This window comes from Mercenaria mercenaria, chromosome 5, assembly GCF_021730395.1.
Source record: "Mercenaria mercenaria strain notata chromosome 5, MADL_Memer_1, whole genome shotgun sequence".
Classification (NCBI taxonomy): domain Eukaryota; kingdom Metazoa; phylum Mollusca; class Bivalvia; order Venerida; family Veneridae; genus Mercenaria; species Mercenaria mercenaria.
The window spans coordinates 33702746-33726643 of record NC_069365.1 but is presented as its reverse complement, the minus strand read 5'-3'; the positions used below and the strand labels follow the sequence as shown (position 1 = coordinate 33726643).

The 23898-nt window shown below is 33.0% G+C and overlaps 1 protein-coding gene across 1 annotated transcript; it reads left to right on the top strand.

The window, feature by feature from the left end:
* Positions 1–1773: 1773 nt before the first annotated feature.
* On the top strand, positions 1774–19875 carry LOC123558278 (uncharacterized). Its single transcript, XM_053544520.1, has 9 exons — positions 1774–1779; positions 2229–2362; positions 10724–10967; positions 11441–11557; positions 14044–14680; positions 14975–15140; positions 15362–15590; positions 16527–16704; positions 17188–19875. The coding sequence occupies exons 1-9, from the start codon at positions 1774–1776 to the stop codon at positions 17829–17831; spliced, it is 2355 nt and encodes a 784-aa protein (XP_053400495.1). The 3' UTR covers positions 17832–19875.
* Positions 19876–23898: the final 4023 nt, after the last annotated feature.

Below are 23898 nucleotides of genomic sequence, written 5' to 3'. Positions count from 1 at the left end.
TAGTCGTTTCAATCCTTTCCCATTAGTGGATACTTAAATACCAGCTTACATACAAAACTTAACCAAAAATGCTAAGTCAGAAAAAGGGAAATAATTTTGACAAAATGCAAAGCAGAGTTATGAGACCTGCACAGTTCATCATATCAGACAGTGACAAGTGTGTGAAGTTTAATCATGTCGTGGGTACGAGATACCACTTACATACAAAACCTTACAAGAATTTCTAAGTGAAAAAGGCATAATTTGTAAAAGAGCAAAATAGATTATGGAAACTGTGCAGTGTAGGTCATTTATGACAGTGAATAAGTGTGTGAAGTTCAATCCATTCCAAGTGGTTACTGAATACCACTTAATACAAAACCTTAACCAAGAATTTCTAAGTCGAAAAAGGGGCATAATTTTGTAAAAGAGCAAAACAGAGTTATGGAACCTGTGCAGTGTAAGTCAGTTTATGACAGTGAATAAGTGTGTGAAGTTTCAATCCATTCCCACAAGTGGTTACTGAGATACCAGCTTACATACAAAACCTTAACCAAGAATTTCTAAGTCGAAAAAGGGGCAAAATTTTGTAAAGAAGCAATATAGAGTTATAGAACCTGTGCAATGTGGGTCAGTGTATGACAGTGAATAAGTGTGTGAAATTTCAATCCATTCCCACAAGTGGTTACTGAGATACCAGCTTACATACAAAACCTTAACCAAGAATTTCTAAGTTGAAAAAGGGACATAATTTTGTAAAAAGAGCAAAATAGAGTTTTGGAGCCTGTGCAATGTAGGTCATTTTATGATAGTGAATAAGTGTGTGAAGATTCAATCCATTCCCACAAGTGGTTACTGAGATACCAGCTTACATACAAAACCTTAACCAAGTATTTCTAAGTCGAAAAAGGGGCATAATTTTGTAAAAAAGCAAAATAGAGTTATGGAACCTGTGCAGTGTAGGTCATTTTATGACAGTGAATAAGTGTGTGAAGTTTCAATCCATTCCCATAAGTGGTTACTGAGATACCAGCTTACATACACAACCTTAACCAAGAATTTCTAAGTCGAAAAAGGGGCATAATTTTGTAAAAAAGCAAAATAGAGTTATGGAACCTGTGCAATATAGGTCATTTTATGACAGTGAATAAGTGTGTGAAGTTTCAATCCATTCCCACAAGTGGTTACTGATATACCAGCTTACATACAAAACCTTAACCAAGAATTTCTAAGTCGAAAAAGGGGCATAATTTTGTAAAAAAAGCAAAATAGAGTTATGGAACCTGTGCAGTGTAGGTCATTTTATGACAGTGAATAAGTGTGTGAAGTTTCAATCCATTCCCATAAGTGGTTACTGAGATACCAGCTTACATACAAAACCTTAACCAAATCGGGACGCCGACGCGGACGCCGACGCCGACGCATGGGTGAGTCCAGTAGCTCTACTTTTCTTTGAATAGTCGAGCTAATGACAGCACATATGTCGTTAAATACCCTGTATGAAATTTAGCCGTCAATATAAAACATGTTGCTGTTCAAATTTCTATTGCATTTAAACGGAGTTTAAAAATGAGTATGTAGTAATTTGTGACATACAATCTAGAATGAGCTGGGCTGGTGACCGGAGTATTTCTGAATGTGTTCTGTACAAAGTAATCATGTTATAACATAATTAGTTCGCATTTGTGTTTTAGGATAAGACAAAGTGTACCTACTGACGCGTTTCATCGTACTGTAATTTCTTTGTATAAAGACAGTATTATGATTTTATAAACTGGATCAATTAACTTCAAAATGCAGGTAAATATTTTAGATATTTCAAGCAAAAATGTAAGAGATATGTTATTTTAAATGGTGTAATTGCACCAAAACTTGCTACTTCTATTTACCAGTCATAATATGTTATTAGGCAATCGATCCTACCGATTTTCGGGATGATCCCTCTACGGTAACATGCGATATATACCGAGTGAGATATACTATCGAATAAAAAAAATGTGTCCTTCCGGCACGTGCACAGAGCGTCTGACTTCGGATATTTTGGAAGAATACGCCTTTTCCTTGTGCATAATAATTGTCCACATAACTTGTCTGAACCGCAACGTCTTGCACATCAGTACAAATATGGGCAGTATTGTTTTTTTATTCCAAAATCTACCTTTAAATTGATACAAACGCATATTTCTTGGCAAGCTGATGGACTGTAATGATTCACGATTGAGGCAGTGCCTTATTTCATATTATTTCAGCTACTCGCAACATCACTGCTCTGTATTTTATGCGTTGCGGCAGGAGAAACAACGTCAGTGTCTGATACCAGTGATGTAACAACGACTGAACCAGTTTGCAAGGTTACACTAGGCAAACATTCGGGACCGACCAGGTAATAGTTATACATTTCTTTGACATAATCTTATGTTCATACAAATAGCGTTCTTACAGATGTATTCACCCACTGCGCATAAAAAACGTAGTAAGATGTGGGCCAGAGTAACGAACCCTCCCTAGTAGAGAATGTTCTTTACTATGATGTTTTGAAAGCCCAATATCACTAAATGTTAGAGACCACCAATTGTTTTCCCATAGACTTACATTGTAACATTATGGCGTGTACGGCCTTCCATACATCGAAACATGTATATCTAATTACAAGTTTGTCAAGAACTATCTTAGTTCTACCAAAATATGGGACGAAAAACATATGAACAGTGATACTTTATTTAAGTAATTTTCGTGTGAATGAGATGACCCCCCTGTTTACATCATTAACATGGCGGGAGAAATTCGTTTTGATAAAACTTTTTTTCAATACATATAAAATGTATAATAAAATACTATAAATGCAGTGAAAAAAATATCAATTTTGAAAAAATAATCACTTCCTGGGTGTGTTTACATGACTGACCAATCAGACCGCACCGACGTTACCTTATTCCCAGGTATACACTTACCTCATTCCCAGTAAGTTCCCTGTTCTTTTTTGAATTGGTGGTCTCTGACCTAAAGCAAATTCCTGTTTTCTGCCATTTTGACTTTGGGGCGTTACGGAATTACAGCTGTTACATTACGTTACCTGCAAAAGGTTTATAAATTTTATTCTTTTATGAGAACATATTTCATCAGTTTAAGTGGCATTTATTGTTAACATTTTATCATGATATCAGAATTGTTTGACCTGTCAGCTATATTTAAGTGTTATTTTAGCCTCTAATGCTTGTTCTAGAACATAACCTTACATTTTATGTTGCTCCCATTTTAGATTTTAAACAGTTATTGGCTTAAACTATTCATTATGAATGCAAAAAGTTAAATAATTAAATAAAAACACTCGTTGGAAACTAACAAACTGAGATATCATTCACTTCCCATGATAGTGCATCTATATATAATAATACGTTTTGTATATACGTTACCTTGAGTAATATTTAGAATATTTATTAATAACTATGTGTATTTGATTGAATCTTACTGTTTGACAACTGTATACTAGTATATCATGATCAACCTAAGTACAAAATATGTCCGACGAGGTTTCAATACGTTTACGCTAGTACACGGGTACTAAACAGTGCCTGCAATACTGACTGTGCCGACGAGGATTGAAGGCACTTCGCTTCCTGTACCGCAGATACTTCGTCAATGTTTACAAAACGAGCGAGATCGGTGAGTGATTTTTGTCATTTTTGTCATTTTGTTACTGCATGAAACATTTTTTTCAAAAAAAATCGGGGAATGTAGCTGGGTGTAGATATATCTTAACTACATACCCATGCTAAAATTTGTGGCAAATGATCAATTTCCTAGAAACGTAAGGACAAATAAGTTGGGAATGAAACGTGATTTTTTCACATCAATGACTGTTTAGACTCATTTCTTTTCGCTGACCCAAACGATGTCGTCTCTGCCGTCGTAAATTATATTTATAAATGACATGTGATCTGCTAAAACATAAAATATGTCCAGAAAATTCCGAATTTGAACGTTATGCCAATTTTGGAAAAGTGCCGCAGGCATTTCGACGATGCCGCAGCCACTTCGGGGTGCCGCAGGCACTTCGAAAAGGTTCATGAATTTGGCCCATAACTAACCAAATCTCCAATAACTCGCATTCGTACGATTATATTTTATATTCACAAATATGAAACAAATTAGCAATCGGTTTATCTTCGCGGGTAATCTTAAACTCTAGTACGCGATTGTTCCGGTCAGTTGAATCAAACTGTATTTCCCAAACATTATGCTTTTTAAAAATTGCCTTCTCTGTCCGTCCTATGCTGCTCGATATGTTTGGTTTTTTTTTTCAAAGTTTTGTTTGCAGGAAAAAAAATAGGTTTTTACGTACATGTAAAAACTATTAAAATTCTCCTGTTTGATCGTTTATGAGCTATACTTATTAAGTTCTCCATTTCTCTGATTGAAACAGTTTTACAATAATTTTTTGTAGATAAACTTAATATTTCCAGGAAACGTAAGGCTATTAAAATAACTACAGAAAATTTCAAACATCAATCTAGTTTCTGATTTTATACCGAAATAACTGTCTAGCTAGTAAATGTCAGCTGTCCACAATGGGCTCTTACACAAATGGTATCGAGATTATAATGTGAATCATCGCAATAATATTTACAAGAAGTTTTTGACTATTGAGACTCTTATTAGCGAGCTCGAAGAGAATCGAGAATCGAGCTTTACGCTAACGCAAGTATACTTCCACACTTGGTGATGGATTTGAAAAGTTTCGTCGGAAGTTCTTAAAAAGCGCACCCTAACGGACATGTGCTACAGGAAGTACTTCTTTCCGGAGCGAATACAGAACTTCATTCAATTGCTAAAAAATATTCACCACTCAACAATAATGAAAGAATGTTTTCCAGTTGTTTGAAAAAAAAATATTATTTTCATTCAAAAGATCAAGCATCGGCCAGAAAATGGAAAAAATGTCATTAATAAGCAGAAAGAAACGGGAACGCGGTAATGACGTCACCGTGACACCGGCTTCCCATAATTTTTGCAACGTATGATATTTACTGTTACAGGTATGGTGACACTAAATGTAGACTTTTTCTCCTGAATTCTTGTGAGTAGGGAATATTTTCTTTGTGACAAATAAATGATGCATAATATTTTTAGCTAAATCCGATTTCTCTGAGCTCGCTTTGAGGCTTTGCCTTATTTCATATTAGAAAACTTCGCTTTATCACGATAATTTCTTGAAATATCGCGACAGCTACCTACCTATCTCGTGGCAGAGGTTATAATGCAGTAATTCGGTCAAAAATGTGCTTCCGTGGTCGAAAGAAGTCCCTAATAAATAGATCCTATTTTTCCCCATTTTTCGCGCATTTGCGCGTAAATCGGGAGCCAAATGGGCATTATTTCACTCGTGGAATGAATTTTACATAAAATAGGACACTTTTCATGCTAATATTCGCATGTTTTCGAGTTGTTTTATGTGAAAACGAAAGTAGGGTTTTTATTCTGCGGACCGCTTTCTGAAATGCGGCAATATGAGGGTACCTGACTTCAGTTGACTTGCATTTCACTGCATACGATTCAACACCCCTTTTTCTTTTCGTTTTCTTGAAGGAAATGTATGGATATCTTGTGGAAAATAGGTCAACGATGGAGTGAAAATCAAGAAACTGCAACAAAATTGCTCTGAAGTAGCTGAATTTTATATGAATTTTTTATTGGTATATAGCCTATACCACCATAATGGATGGATATTTAAAGCGTAACAAAGGTTTGGTCCCTTTTATTTTACAACTATAAAGTCAATTTATTACAGTATCATGGGGCATTTAGTTTCTGCCCTTCTGTTTCACTGTTCTTCCATTTGTCTGTTTGTCTAGTTTCAGCCGAATTTATGTCCAAATACTTTTTGAAAGTGTCTGCGCACCTCGAAAGGGCTGCGGCATCGTCGAAATGCCTGCGGCACTTTTCCAAAATTGACATAACGTTCAAATTCGGAATTTTCTGGACACATTTTATGTTTTAGCAGATCACATGTCATTTATAAATATAATTTACGACGGCAGAGACGACATCGTTTGGGTCAGCGAAAAGAAATGAGTCTAAACAGTCATTGATGTGAAAAAATCACGTTTCATTCCCAACTTATTTGTCCTTACGTTTCTAGGAAATTGATCATTTGCCACAAATTTTAGCATGGGTATGTAGATAAGATACATCTACACCCCGCTACATTCCCCGATTTTTGAAAAAATGCTTCATGCAGTAACAAAATGACAAAAATGGCAAAAATCACTCACCGATCTCGCTCGTTTTGACGAAGTACCTGCGGTACAGGAAGCGAAGTGCCTTCAATCCTCGTCGGCACAGTCAGTACCGCAGGCACTGTTTAGTACCCGTGTAGTAGGTAACTAAATTTCAAATTTCAAAAAAAGAACACTTATATGTTTAATTTCAAAGTTTATCAAAATGGTTGGTAATCGTAGTTAATGAAACCGACTAACATGTAACATATTTTCAACAAAATGTTTCAGAGGTTTTTACTGAGCTTTCAATAATCTTTCTCAAATTAAGATAATAGATCATTCTTTTAAAACGTCCAAAGTAAATGCTTGCATTGTAACAACATTTTATTGATAAACAAACATTAGTTGATGAATGAGTACATTAGGTTGGTATTTATTCCTTACCTTTTGAATATTATTTAAAGTTTTTCATATAATATTATAATTTAAATAATGGTGTAATTTATGTCAGTGTTTAAGTATTTAAGAATTTAATTTAGTCTGTGTGGGTTTTCATGATTTTTAAGAATATATGTAGTTAAATGCTCCTTAAAATGTGCACAGTATATATTGTAAGGTAGTTGCCTTGTAGTATATAAAAAAGATTGAGATGAAGTTGTAAAATATCTGTATCATTTAGAATGGGAAAAAAACAACAAGCTATTTCTTATTTACTCTGTTTGAATATTTTGGAATGCTGCAGTTCCTTTTTTAATCATACGAAGGTAAATAATACTTGAATAAAACATTTGGCATATCCATCTACCTAAAACTGTTTTGAAGGTTGACAGTTGTTGATCTAAAGTGAATAGAAATTAGAGCTTATCCTACCTTGAGCTACGAACATCTAAATGACTGGCCTAATGTAGATTTTGAGGAAAAGGGTCATACACACTTCTCCACACTTCTGAATGACGTGTTGTTATTATTAGTCATCCATTTATTTTGCACTCTTTCACTCTTGCTAATAATAATAAAATCTTTAAAATTGTAAATGTTGCTTCCGTAACGTCTCTCGAGCAAACCGAGTCTGCTAACATTTTGCTAAGTTTAGATGTTATTTTGAACAATACCCTTATTCAGTAAAAACATTTTTGTAGCACCATGCCCTCAGTTTCAGATTTAGATGTATTATTCAATTATATTTTTTTATTTCATGTTATCAACTTAATCATCATTCATTTTTATACTTTGTTTCAAATTAAAAGTTTAAAATTGCATGATAAACATTTAAAGTGATTTCTATAGCATTAGCATCAGTTTTAGTACAAATTTTAACAACTTCATGATACTTGTAAATTTATCGTACAGTATGTTACCTGTGATTTTATATTTGAGCAGCGCCATGAGAAAACCAACATAGTGCGTTTTCGACCAGCATGGATCCAGACCAGCCTGCGCATCCGCGCAGTCTGGTCAGGATCCATGCTGTTCGCTTTCAAAGCCTATTGCAATTAGAGAAACCGTTAGCGAACAGCATGGATCCTGACCAGACTGCGCGGATGCGCAGGCTCGTCTCGATCCATGCTGGTCGCAAACGCACTACGTTGGTTTTATCAAGGCACGGCATTTATTTATTACCATCCAGTTTAAGTTCCATTTCTCTTTCTAACTTACATCTTTTTTTTCAGATATTTCGTATATTTATCAGACTAAATTATAAAGTAAAATTATCGGCCGGCGTCAAATACCTCATATATTCATTTTGCGAAAAATTCTTTTTCAGTCGTTTAGAATTTAATTTGAATGCCGCATGTTCTGCGAAAATCTGGATAACCTATCCAGTTAGAAAGCTGCAAATTTGCCATGTGACAAGTTCGTATAAATTCAATGAACCATCCTTTTTTTACTTCTAAAACCTGACAAAGGTCGGATCATAATAAAAGGGGAAAATAGTATTGAAGTAGACAACAATAAAAATATCCACCGTGTACCAGTTGGAAGATCTGTAATTTTCTTGACGAGAAAAAAAGCGACTTGTATTTTTTTTCTTTGATATTTAAAGCTTTCGACGAGTTTGACATACATATAGTAGTCGCAACTTGACCGCGATGGTTGACCTCAGGCTGATTATTCATACCGATTATTTCATTGTAGAAATCAAGGGTGCATAGGGTAGCCATGTATATTTATATGGAATTAGTTTGCATACAGTGCAGTATCAAAGACTATATACTTACATTTGATCAGTTAAAACTTTCCAATACACTAACTTATAATTACACAAATTTATATTTCCCTTTTCTCGTGCAGCTTGTGTTTTACGTACCCTCCTTTTCAATAAAGGTTGTGCCTCATTATTTATTATAATACAAAGGTTAACCATCGGGGTCAAGTTGCGTCCACTATAATTATGTTTGTTTGTTTTTGGGTTTAATGCCGTTTTTCAGCAGGACGGCGGGCAGTTAACCTAACCAGTGTTTCTGGATTCTACACCAGTTTAACACTGTTCTCCACATGGGCGAATGATATAAGACACAATGTTCCTTATCAAATTGTCACGATTGAGCTAAGCGGGCAGGCAGGAGAGATCGTGTTTGTATACAAATTCTATTTTTAGAACTGATAAGACAGTGATCGGGTGGGCAGAAGCCGACCGTCCATGTTTTTTGTAAACAGTGATGTTTTTCTAACGGTCTAAACTTTCTTAAAACACAAATTACATAAATAATTTTTTGATCAATGGAAAGGTTATAAAACAAGCAATTTATTGATTACTTTTAATTGTTATTTCGAAATAAAATGGATTAATTATGAACGCTTAACTTACACTGTTTTTCTAAAGGTTGTGATAATCACTACGCCGCTTTTAAAATTATATGTCATTTAAAACGGTTATTCATTGAAAAAAGATATTTGGATACAAAAATATGAAGATTGTTAGTATTTCAAATCTTTTTGAATTTTGAAAATCCATAAATGAGCAAAAAAGTTATTAAAAATTAAAAATTCTGATTCAATACGCAAACGGTGTTAAAATCATTTGTTTTGCCAACCACCAGATAAACAGATGTAAACGCGTGACGTCACGGCGATCTCTCCTATAGTTTGGCAAAAAGGCCGTTTAGCATAAATGCCATATATCTAAACTGATACAGTATGGCGTTTCTGGAAATTTGATCAACTGTATAACAAATTACCTTGAAAATAGATCTCGAAAAAAAAACAATTTTGCAGGACAGTCGTTTTCAAAATGTAGATCATTAATTCCGGGCGTGCGTCAAGGATTGGTATTGTGTCCGCTTTTGTTGTATATGAAAATGATATTGCTGATCATGGTGTAAGTACCGCAGACTCTTTGCTCGCTTGCTGTATCTTCTTCGGACTCCACTTGCATAGAAACTATTTTAAATTCAGATCTAAAAAAATATCTAATCGGGCGAAGCAATGGCGTGTAAAATTTGAACCCTCTAAAACAGAAGTCGTGGTTTTCTAGTTCAAAGATGTAGTCCAGCCTTCTTTACCTTTTGATAATACCCCTTTGAACTTCATAGACGATCACAAACAGCTAGGTCTTACAATAAGCTGTGATGGCTCTTGGCACACCCATATAAACAATGTCACTACTTCAGCTTCTAAAGTACTAACCTCGATGAGAATGTTAAAATTCAAAGTTAAAATACATACTCTTAACCGTATCTATATATCGTATCTAAGACCTCTGCTTGAATATGCGTCAGTTGTATGGGACAGTTGAGGACACTCTAGAAAAACTTCAACACGAAGCTGCTCGTATATATTTACTGGTTTGGCACATTCCGTCTCCGTTCAATACTGAATAATTGCTTTATGAAAGTTCTGCGAAAACCTTGTTCTTCAATAATTGATATTTCACGTATTTCACGTATATTTTAACTTAGGATTATGTCATTCTAAAGTCTTTTATTTGTCTAATAATTGAAGAAACTAGAAATGTTGAATTCTTTATGTGAAGAATCCTTAAAGATGGCTTACAGACGGTCGTTGGTCTTACCCAGGCGTCTGCCCATGCATAAAACAATGTTCGGAGAATTCAAAAATAAATATTCAAAACTAAATAACCTTTTGAATTATAACTGCACTTCTATTTTCAAGACATTATATACAGTGTTTATTTTTCGTTACTTAAAATGTCTCCCGCCGTTACATAACTGAAATACTGTTGAAAAACGGTGTTAAACCCAAAACAAACAAACAAGTAAAGTGATAAATGTCTAAATGTCCAACTGTCATAAAACAATAATAAACTCCACAGACAACGGGCTTTATGTACAATATATGTTGGGGGTGTAGTTTATTGGCGATAGGCCTATAGTATTTCATATAAGCAATGTTGCTAACGTTTCGTTTCGTATTTTAAATTTTCCCCATGAAAATCGGTTTATTTGATTGCGTTCTCTATTATATCACATTTATTAGAACTAAATGCTTCACTTGCAGTTGCCATGTGGTTGTTAGACCGGCACAATAATTCATTTATATTTAGACGTGATATGTTCCCTCCACAGGATTGCTCCTTCTATTGAGAAAAGTAATATAGCACTTCTTCTATTACTTGGCTTTGGTGGATTTTCGCTGCTTATTGCTGGCGTGTATAAATCACTGAGGAAATACATATTTCATGATGAACACAGTCTGGACACAGTTTTTGATGCCGGTGGTCGCGTGAGTCTCAGTCTAACAGCTGTCACGGTTACGTCACAGCTACTCTGGCCTGCAGATTTCTTGCAAATGTCAACCATAACAAGCAAGGTTATATTTTGGTTACGATACCAAATTTCATTCCACATATTATCTACTACCTATATCGAAAATGAAGAGTAGTATTTGTTATCACTTAAAGAGTTTTGATTTCTATAATATGTACAGTTCTAACATTTTTAAGATTTTCTTTTATATAAACAAAGAATGATTATACCGTGTAATGTCTTGTCGATTAAAACACGTTTCGCAAAATGACATACTTTTTAAGTAATGCGTCCATTTACGCCAAAAACGGATTTCAGATTAGTATCCCTTCCCGGTGTAATTCGAACTGTTAAAATGGAAATAGATTTTAGTTTTGCGTGCTTTGTTGGCAAATAAAACACGGTTTTGAGCTCAGATGCGTCGCAATCTAATCACGAAGGCCGAACGAAAATCTGTTTCAAAAATAACACATTACTCGATTATCGTAATTAAACGCTTAAAACACTTATTGTATTCTTAACATATTGTATCTGCAGTCTGGTATGGGTGGGAGTTTATGGACAGCTGTTGCCGTCGTCATGGACATATTATTATTTCCAGCACTGTCATTGTACCTGAAAACACGTGCACCTGGTGCCAAAACTTTCCCACAGGTAATTTAATATGTATTCTAGTAATTTACAGTTGTATCTATTTATAACACGTTTATTTCGCCTGAGCACGATGTACTCGGGGTGAAGTGTTGTAATGACTCGCCGTCCGTCGTGCGTCGAGCTTACATTTGCATACTTAGGCGGCTATAGGAACAATAGGTAACTGTACTTTTTCTTTGATGTTATTTATTCCGTAAGCTTTTATGTGGCTATTTTTCTTCTACGTGGCTGAAAGAACAATAGAGAGAGCTAAAGAGTAGCCATATAAATACCCATATGTAGGAACGTCTGTTTGTCCGTCGTCCGTCCGTCTACAGACACCTTCGATGATCTATATATAACAGGGTTGTTAAAATAATTTCGACATGTCGAAAAACACGGATGTTGAAGGGCAAGGTAACCTTTCCTATACGTAAACAGTGATACGAAACTGCTGGCCCGATGTCATGATTTCACAGAAATCAGTAAAGAAACATGGCCGCCAGGGAGAGTGGTGACTTTACCCTATATGTATACCATGTGAACTTCTCAGAAACGACCGGACTAATTTCGAAATAATTTCAATGTTTCTTGAGTAACCCTTTATTGCGAAGTTTTCGCGAACTTTTTCGATCTTTTCTCAAAACATGACCGCTTTTGCTAAATAATAACAAAAATAAACTCTCATTGTCATACTCTCCTTAACCACTGGTCCTCAACGCAAACCTGATTTTGAAATAATTTCGACTAGATGTTTCTTGGGCGAGCCTGTAAAAAGAGTTTAGTTATTAAGATTTGTTAATCTATATGGCCTAGTCATTTTTCTGTAAACGTTTATAGTGGGGGTGGGGGTGGGGGTCGATTAAAAGCCGCCTTGTCAGAAAAATTTCATGATTTCGAAAAAGAAATTAAACAAATGTTCATTTTTTGTCCTCCTAACTAGACTGTTCTAATTATTTTGACTGGTCAAAAACCATGGCCGCCAGAGAGCAGAGTCACTTTCCCTATATGTATATATAGTGAATTTCTTCTTGCCATAAACTACTAACTCAATTCTAAAATTATTATATAAAAATATTACTTGAGTGACCCTTTTAGTTCAAATTATTTTGATTCTAATAAAACATAGTCAAAGCTAAAATAGAAAAAATCTTCAAATATCTAAACCACTGGTTCAGTTTTTCACAAAAACGTATCTAACATAACCGCCTACCAAAACAAAAAATCCAAATAATTCCGATGTGGCAAGAGTTTTGGAGTTTAAGGGAGATCAATCAGGGCATTTTTTTTTTAAAAAAAAAACTTATGAAAGAGAAACATAAAACTTTTAAAAAGACACATGAGCAATTACAATCTTACTATAAAATACCAAGCAATTTCAATAATACTAGTAAAGTTTACACCATTTATCAGTATCAACACAAATATTATATGCTCACCAATGGGCTTATAATCCGAACAATAGGAAATGTAACCTTTCTAGAATGTTTTTATTGTTCGTGTCTAACTATCATCAGTTACTCAGATTTCTCAAGTTATGGTCATTTTTATTAAAAGAATTCAAGTATCAATACACTGACAAATCATTTGACCTTGTTCCATTTAAACAGTAATTCAGTATATTCATTAAAAAGATTGTGAAAAATTATACATTTTCTGTATATATTAATATGTTTATTGTATATAAATTTTGTTTTCAATTTGGTTACCAGGATAAAAGCATATGTATTACAGACTTATTGTGACACTATTTACATTAGACTGTGTATTTATTCTGTTTTGGGGACACATTTATATCACTATTGCTTTATGTCATAACTGATTATGAAATCGCCATTTTTGTAAATTAAATTAATTTGACGTAGTTTTCCTGTACGTATATAATGGGAAATTTTAAAGTATCTCCTTGTCAAAAAATGTTAGTCCAATTTCATTGAAACATTCCTTTGATGACTGTCTATGAGGAGAGTTCATAATAATTCCATTTGTTGTTTCACCAGAACACAATATAGAAAAATATTCAAATTCCATTTTCTTCTGAACTACTGGTCTGATTTGAAATTATTTCAGAGAAACGTTCTTTGGATGATCATCAACCACAAGTTATCTTGAGTTGTCCAAAACACTTCGCCACTAAGAGCTAGTAAAAAAAATTCTATATGGCTATATGAAAAACTTGAGAGATTCTTCTACGCTGAATCTGCAGTCCAGTTTTCAAAAATATCTAGCAGAGACTGGTTTAGGTGTGATACTCTGGTGAACGATATATGGCTTTTATGTCCCTCTTCTAACATTTCCTACTTATTAACATCATTTAACTTTGTCTGAAAAGTAACTTAAGAAAATTTCAATTAAGAAGCGCCACTGATAATACTAGAAAACAAACTCTCATTTTAAATTACATCTTTATTTTCCTAAGCTTTAAATAGTTCAAAACAATGTTTAAACTTCACCTGTACAAAATAAAAAGGCAGCAAACATCTGTTGTTTTTTTTTCTATCATACAGATTGCATATGCACGGTTTGGGAAGTTGGCACACATTATATTCTGCATTTTGGCTCTGATTACCAATATCATTGTGAGTACCAGTGTAATGTTGGCTGGAAAAACCGCCATTGAGGTTCTGAGCAAGAATTCCAACAATGAATTTATTTTTCTAATTCTTGCTGTGCTATTCGGATCCTACTGCATGATCGGAGGCCTAGGAACAACATTCTACATTTCATACTTTAACACGGCTTTAACCTTCATTTCAATTTCCATATATATGATATATACGAGTTTCTTTCCATCGCCGGAAATAGAGCATGTATCAACGATTGAGTCCATGTATAACGCTGTAGTTTGTCTTCAGGGACCCGATGGAAACTTTGAAAATTCTTATTTGACATTTAGAACCAAGAGTGGTCTCATTTATGGCGTTGTAATTATTTTCATGGCAACCTCGATAAGTTTCTGCGATCAAGCAAACTGGCAGAGTAGGATCGCAGCTAAACCATCACAGGGCGTCGTCGGATTCTTTTTTGCTGCTTACATGTGGTTTGTTGTACCTACAGCAATGTCGTTTACAGCTACGATGACCTATTTTACAATGAGTTACGAGAACGGGACTCATCTTCTCACTGAAGCTGAAATAGACAACGGTAAGAAATTATATAAAAGACATCTACAGTGCATTCATAACGTGTAGTTAGTACAATAGCATAATCATTATACTTATACGAGTATTTCACAAAATTATGACCAAGACCAAATAGAAATAGCTACAATTCAACAGGGTAAGGGTGTGTAAAAATGACATTTACATAGAAATACACATTTAGCAATTTAAAATCAAAAGTCTTGCACAAACTGCATAACAAAACATTACATTGTATATATTAGGAACATTTGCTACCTACAGTTACATAAATTCCAACATCTTGAATATATTTTAGGCTACATTAATCCATTTGTGATGAACCATCTACTTGGAGAGATGGGTGGTTATTTGTTACTTACCATGCTGATGATGGCACTGATGTCTACAGGTTCCGGTGAAGTCATGGCTGTATCATCCATTATTGTTTATGATATTTACAAAACGTACATTAATCCATTCCGGTAGGTATACAATATACAATGTATAAAACTTTGCCGTACATTCGCAAATGAAACTGAATCCTAAGCTTGTTTGCTATTAACATAGACAACATATTTACAATTGAAAGTTTCTTCCAATTTTGTATATATCTATTTTTTGTTTGTTTGTTCAATGTAAAATTTTAAATTCTAAGTATACAAAATTAATCAAGTGAAGAGCATGGACTGTTTCTTTCTTACAGTGCAAATTTAACGCCAACTTCGTGCATTTTGTGTGGCTGTGAGAAGCTAATTGATCATACATCTGATAAAAGCACAACATACTGTGAGTGTCCGTCTTCTATCGGCTGTAAGGCGTGTGAGGAGGATATACAAGCTCGCGCGCTAGAGAGTGGGAAGTTTGGAAAGCAGTACAAATGCAAAGTGCATGGAGCATACAGACACTATGAAGACGGGCTTTGGCAGTACAAGGTAAAGGTCACATAAAATAAGAGCGATCGTTGATACAAAATTATCAAATATACATATTAAGCAAAACGTGCACTACATTTTTACCACTTATCAGCTATTAATATATGTTATTATATACTTGTCTCCCTCTGTTAAGATACAACGGAACCGGAAACGCCAAACATTCTCCATATTTGACGTCTGATTTTCATATCTGGTGCGTCACCTCATTTTAATATGAGCCGTTGCGTTATTTGTTTTACATAGTATTTACGTCAGATTTATTAATTTTATTCAGTCTATGGAACAAATTTCATAATATCTATATAATATTAATATGTGTAGATATGTGTGTAATAAAACGATTATATTAGCTTTCCATCGAGTAATGTGCTCTCGTTCTTTAGCGGAATAATATTTAGCTCTAAAAATTGTGCGACATTTCCACTGCAGAACTCGTGCATATTTCTCGAGCTATACAGATCATTATTATATATCGGTTATAACAATATACACTTCAGAAAATTGTAAGTCAGTTGCTTGCATTTTTTGTTTTTGTTTTTATTGAGTTTAATGTCGCTGCCACACACATACTAGTAGGTTATAAAGAGATTTTCCAGCTTTTCATCTTGGTAGAAAGATCCCTTGTTTCTCTCTGGACACTATCTGATGCATGAGCGGTCATCGCCGACCTACTGTAAGCAAGCTGGATGGGATCCTCACGTGAAAGATCCTCGAGCGAGATTTTGAACCCACAGCGGTGAGTAGCAAGTGTTTCGAAGTCAGCGACCTTAACCACTCGTAAGCTTAAAAGTTCTCTGTATTTTGACTGTGTCATCAGTATTTCTTTCACTTTAATTTCTGCAAAGATCCTCGTTCCTCGTAAATGCTGTAACAACTTTTTACGTAGTTCATTTGTAATATTCTAAGGCAAAATTGACTGTTACTTTTTTTCAGACATGGTGTATGGTTTGGGTGGTTGTCATGATTGTTCCATACGGACTGCTCATTTCCGAAACTGGCATAAATGTAAACTGGGCAACTCTTGGAATACCTGTCATAACAAGTCCATTCCTTTGGCCCTTATTCCTGACCATAACATGGTCTAAAGCAACTTCACAAGGCGTCGTAGCTGGTAAGTTTAATTAATTTCTCGGAAATGTTCCTTGGGCTTTGCTCAACCATAAGCAATCTTGATTTGTCGAAAAACTAACTTTGCTGCTAGGAGCGGGTCTAGTTTTTTTCTATATGTGGCTATTTGAAAAACTCTTAGAAAACTTTGAAAATCTTCTCATCTGAATCTGCCGGCAAGATTTCAAAGTGATTTGGCAGAAACTGGTGAACGATAGAAGAAACATCGCGTCCGTCTTGTAACATTTCATATATATTCACATCATTTAATGTAATCTAAACATTAAGTAAAATCAATTGTGAAACCATTTATAGTACTAGAAGACAGGGTCTCATTTTGCATCTTTATTTTCCTAAGCTTTAGATAATTCAAAACAGATTATTAAAACCTCAGCTGTGCCAAAAACAGCAAACATTGGTATCTTACTGACCAAGTTTTATTTCTTTCTCTGAATTACTTTTACGCAGCTCGAAGACTTTGTTTCAGGAGGAGTTGTTGGGTTGTTTTGTTCGATAGCTGGAATGTTGATTATGGGTTCTACATACGAAGGCGGTTTAGCTGACTTTTACACAAACACAGCACAGGATTACAGCTTGCTCGTGGCAATGGTCAGCGGGTTTTTTATCAGTGGGATTATTTGTTTCTGTGTATCACTGTGTACCCATAAGATAAAATGTAAAGAGGACAGGCAAAGGGAATGGGCGAAGACTATAAATATAGATAACCCGCTTAATCCATTTAGACTTGTCTATGAAGAAGAACTGCGTGATATTGATGCTGGACCCGTAATAACTGCCGAGACAATGGACCGAATCTTTCGTAAAGCAAAGCTGGTTGCCTGTATTGGTGCAGGTGTTAGCCTTGCATTGTTTGCAGTTGTGGTACCAGCTGTTGCCCTTTCATATGAAACGCTATCTCTGGACGAGTTTAAAACCTGGATAAGAGTTTTCCAGTACTGGGTGTTCGTCGGAACAATTCTTGTTGTTTTTGTACCTCCGGTAGAAGAAGGTATCCAAATATGGAGAAAATATAAAGACAATGCCGCCAAGAATATCCTTAAACCTTACCCGGCCGGAACGAAAACCACTGACAGAATTACCTTGGAAAATATAAATGGAGAAAGGCTATGATCTGGAAATTTAACTCTCGTAGACAAAATAGCATGATAAGCATTTGAGTCGTTAGCCTAAGTGTTCTAACAACCTGATGAACTCTTTACAATTTGGTAAAACTTTTGATTTGAATTATGACTGTAACAAAACATAAAACAGTATAGAAATATGCAAAATTATATTAATTTAAGTGGAATTCTGTAATTGTAATATTGAATAGACTCCAGTGAATCCATGTACGGGGAGGGGAGAATTTTACAGTCACATGGCACTTAAACACTACTGTTGTGATAGGTAATAAAATAAGAGGATCCTTTGGAAGCATAGAACGCAACCAAGCCAGATAATAGCAGACATTTTGAGTCCGCTCATGCCAGGTAATGAAATGTGCGACACCCCTCACGACCTCTAGCGCTGGTAGAGGCGGAATTCTATTATAGTGATATTAAATAGACTCAATAATCAGAAAGAACATGTAAATATAACAATTAGAGTAGTTAAAAATTTTCCAATGATAGTAGTTATATATATGGGGGTGCGAGCCCGATTTTGACCCCCCTGACCCCTTGACCCTATTCTAAAAAATCCAATGCCGGACAATTTAAAACCAAAAAATAAACAACTTTTCATAGTACTTTATGAAAACCTATAGTAAAATATGATTAAAGATAATTTTAAACACTTCCACCAAATATTTGCCAAAATCCTGCCAAGTGGCAGCAATGTGGCAGTCGCTGCCAACTTGACAAACTTTTGGCAGAACGTTGGCAAACACAAATTCAACCAATCAAAAGCCTGTCATTTTTCTGCCAAGTGGCAGCAATGTGACAATGTCTGCCAACTTGGCAAACTTTTGGCAGATTATTTTTATTGATAAAATGTAAAGGTATTTGATTTTATTTTCAATTAATAACTACATTATTAGTCTTTAAATAATTTTAAATACATTTGATATAGATGAGTTTACAAAATAAAATATATTGTTTGAAAGAAAGAAGATTTACTGATAATATAAACCCCCATTATATTATAACAAAAAATGGGAGAAAAATGATAAGGGCTACTTGTTCATCTTGTGGAAAGATGAAATCAAAGTTTGTTAAAAGTACAGGGGGTAATTTAGATATTCACAAAGCAATGTTACCTTTATTACCTAAGAAAGGTTTAACACTTCCAGGATATAATTATTGTGGGCCAGGAAATCCCCTAGATAATGGACCCCCTGTCAATGAACTGGATGCAGTATGTATGGACCATGATTTTTGCTATGACAGCGATGTGAAAAAGGGTACATGTGATAAGCAAATACTTTCCAATTTAAATAAAACTAAATCAAAAACATTTGGAGAAAAGATTGCAAAACATTTAGTTGTGAAACCTATAATTAAAACGAAATACAAACTTGGGTTGGGACAGGAACAAAAATCAAAAAACGGGAAAATGGGGTAGAGTATACCCCCGAAATAAATTGGAGCGATGAATTAGCAGAAGAATTACACAAACCAATTAAAAGAAAATTTAGGAAACGAAGAGTGATAGTTAATGATATTGATGATACTTGGTCAGCTGATTTAGTTGACATGCAAGCTTTTTCAAAATATAATAAAGGAGTAAAGTACTTGTTAACCGTTATTGATATATTTAGTAAATATGCTTGGGTTATTCCATTAAAGAATAAAACCGGAGAATCTGTTACAGAAGCATTTGAAAAAATAATTTCTGAAGATAGAATACAGGGACAAAAGTCCCCGAAGACTGCAAGGATTCCACAAAATTTATGGGTAGATGAAGGAAAAGAATTTTATAATAAAAAGTTTGAATCATTTTTGAATAAAAATAAGATTAATATGTATCATACATTTAATGAAGGAAAGGCTGTAGTAATAGAAAGATTTAATAGAAGTTTAAAAAGAATAATGTGGAAATATTTTACAGCAAATAATACTTATACTTATTTAGATAATTTGCAGGATATGGTTGATAAATATAACAAAACAAAACATTCTAGTATAAAAATGACACCAACCGAAGCTAGTAAAAACTTAAATAAAGGTACTGTTTACTTTAATTTATATGGTGATTTAAAGATACCAAAGAGCAAAGCAAAATTTAAAATTGGTGATCGAGTTCGTTTAAGCAAACTTAAAAGACATTTTGAAAAAGGATATACACCAAACTGGACAGAGGAAATATTTATAATTTATAAAATTAATAATACAAATCCCAGAACATACACTATTAAAGATTTAAATGATGAAATAATTCAAGGTTCATTTTATGAACAAGAACTTTTACCTACTACACAAGAAGTTTTTAGAATTGAAAAAGTTATTAGACGAGACTATAAGAAAAAACAAGCTTTAGTAAAATGGAAAGGTTACAATGAAAAATTTAATAGTTGGGTACCATTTAGCGATCTTGAACAAATTTAATTTAGAAATAAAAAGTTTAATTATATAAATGAGCAATAAAAATCTAATTTCTAATAATAATGGAATAGAAACAATATATCAATTAATTACTCACTTAACTAAACTAGCTGCTGCTTACAGAAAAAGTTATAAATTTTGTGGGAGAGTAAATACTGGATTATATATTACAGCAGGTATTTTGGTTGTTCAGCTGCATTAGTACTTGTTCCAGCTATTCCTATATTTGTAGCAGTTGCTGGCGCTGTTCCATCAGTAATTACCATATTTACTAACAGACTAAAACTTGACGACAAGAAATTTATTTTAAAATCACATCATCACAAAATAAAACAACTTATAACAAAAGCACGGATTGGAAAAGTAAATAAAGAAGATCCAAATAAAGTTATTCAGGATATTTTTACAATACTATTAGAAATGCAGAAAGAAAAAAATTATTCAACACCCCTTGAAATGCACATGAAGGAATTTAAACTTAACGGATATAAAAGTAAAAAAGAAGAAGAGCTGTATTAAATTTTACGTGTGTTTTTTAAAGATTTTTTTCTATAAATATATTATATATAGATGGTTAATAGAAAGATAGATAGAATGATTATACCAAAATTATCTAGCACTTTAGGAGAAATAATGAATCCAGGCAAAAATTCATATAAAAAAGTTCTTAAAAGAAGAAATGTTATTAAATCAAAACTTAATCAAATAGTTAGCGATGAATATAAAAATCATGTCATTGATAAATTACAAAATGTTATAGATCCTTATCTTTTAAAAAATAATTTATTTGAATGGAACTGCGGTTGTCTATTAACTGAAGAAGAAAATGCTGAAAGATTATGTGATTGTCCCAGACCAAATAATATTCGAAACAATCCTAAAAAAGTTATTGCAACCGATTGTGACACTAATGAAGGAAAAACATATAAAAGCACTTATGCAGCATCCAAAGACCTTAATATTAATTCAGGGTTAATAACAATGTGCTGCAAAGGAAAAAACCAAGTTAAAAGTGGAATATCAAAAACCAGCGGAAAAAGATATAAATTTAAATATTTTAATTCATCTTAAAGATAATTTAAAACTTTATTTATTTTATTATTTTTTTTAATTATTTTTTAATCCTTTTTTCCTTAGTGATTTTTTTTTTCTAAATATAATATATAGATGGAAATCGAGAGATCTACAAAACAATATTATAAGAAATTTGAAATTAAAATTACATATAGACAAGATCCAAAAAATCAACTATATTTAACTATAAACGACTCTTATGAAATACTTAAATCTGAACTTAAAACTTTAAAAGGTATAAAAATAAACGTTGTTTTAAAAATAACTTTTGCAAAAATGGATAAAACTGATACAATATATAAATCAGCTTATTTTCAATCAAAGGCTTTAGAAATTATTAACACAAACGAATAAAAAAAACTTTACATCAAGCTTTTGATGAAAAATAAATAGAATTGGTAATTGGATTTCTGAAGGAAGTGGCTGGAGAATAGAATCAGTTGATGCTCATTATATAAATAGATATAAGTATAGTCCATTGGCTGCTTCAAGTTATTTAGAATTACCAAAACCATTACAAAATTCAATGAAAGGATTAATAAATATAAAGAATGATGATAACGAATGTTTTAGATGGTGTCATTTAGCTTACAAATTTCCTGTTGAAAAAAATCCTCAAAATATTTCAAATATAAAAAACATATAAACGATCTTGATTATACTGGAATTAAATTTCCTGTTACATTAAATCAAATACCTAAAATAGAAGTTTTAAATGAAATATCATTTAATATATTTGGATATGAAGAAAATAGTATTTATCCATTGTACATATCAAAATATCAATACGAAGAACACTGTGACATGTTGCTAATTACTAATGATAAAATAAATGATAAAAAATGATAAAATAAATGATAAAATAACTGACGATGACTGTAAGCCCTCAAGAACTGTAGTCCAACATTATGTTTGGATAAAAGACTTTAATAGATTAATGTTTCAAAAAACCAAACATAAAGAAAAAAAACATTTTTGTAAATCATGTCTACAGAATTTTTCACAAGAAAGAATATTAAATGAACATATTCCAAATTGTTTAGCTATTAATGGTACCCAAGGTGTAAAAATGCCAAAAGAGGGAAGTAAAGTACAATTTAAAAATTATCATAAAGGTTTAGCAGTACCTTTTGTAATTTATGCTGATTTTGAATCAATAACTAAAAAAGTTTTAACTGCTTTACCATCAACTGAATCTTCATTTACTGAACCATATCAAAATCATATAGATTGTGGTTACGGCTATAAAGTTGTTTGTTGTTATGACGATAAATATACTAAACCAACCCAGATTTATAGAGGTCCTAATGCAGTTTATAAGTTTATTGAAAAAATGCTTGAGGAAGAGGAATATTGTAAAGAAATATTTAAAGAACATTTTAACAAAGAACTAAGAATGTCTAAAAATGATTCAACCGAATTTAAAAAACAAAAGTTTTGTCATATCTGTGAAAAAGAATATATAGAAGGTGAAGTGCCAGTACGGGATCATTGTCATATAACAGGAAAATTCAGAGGAAGTGCTCACTCAGAATGTAATATTAATTTTAGACTAACACACAAAATTCCTGTTATTTTTCATAATTTAAGAGGTTATGACGGTCATTTTATTATGCAACAAATAGGGAAATTTAAAAAAGAAATTAATGTTATTCCTAACAATATGGAAAGATATATGGCATTTATGATTTCTGACTTGGTCTTTATTGATTCATTCCAATTTATGTCTCAATCATTGGATAACTTAGTAAAAAATATTCCAGAATTTAAATACACATCAACTGAATTTAATTGTGAAAGTGTTGAATTATTAAAAACAAAAGGTGTTTATCCATATGATTACATGGATTCATTTAAAAAATTCAAAGAAACAGAATTACCTTCTAAAGAAGAGTTTTATTCAATTTTAAATGAAACTAATATTTCTGATAATGAATACGAACATGCTAAAAATATCTGGAAAAAATTTAAAATTAAAACAATGGGAGAATATCATGATCTATATTTAAAAACTGACGTATTACTTTTAGCTGATGTATTCGAAAATTTTAGAAAACTATGTTTAGAGTACTACAAATTAGATCCTTGTCATTATTTTAGTAGTCCTGGGTTAGCTTGGGATGCAATGTTAAAAATGACTGGAATTAAGTTAGATTTAATAACTGATATTGATATGTATCTTTTTATTGAAAAGGGACTGAGAGGAGGAATAAGTTATATTTCAAACAGATACAGTAAAGCAAACAATAAATATATGAAGGATTATAATTCAAAAGAAGAAAGCAAATACATTATGTACCTTGACGCCAATAACCTTTACGGTTGGGCTATGTGTCAACCTTTACCCTCTGGAAACTTTAAATTTATATCCGAAAAACAATTTAAGAAATTAATTGCAAAAGGTAAAACAAACTTTATAGTTGAATGTGATCTTGAATATCCAAAAGAATTACATAAAACCCACAACGATTATCCTTTAGCTCCTGAAAAAATTAAAATACCAGATCAATGGCTTTCTGATTATAGTAAAAATATTAAAACAGAATTTGAAATAGGAAAAAGTAATGTAAAGAAGTTGGTTC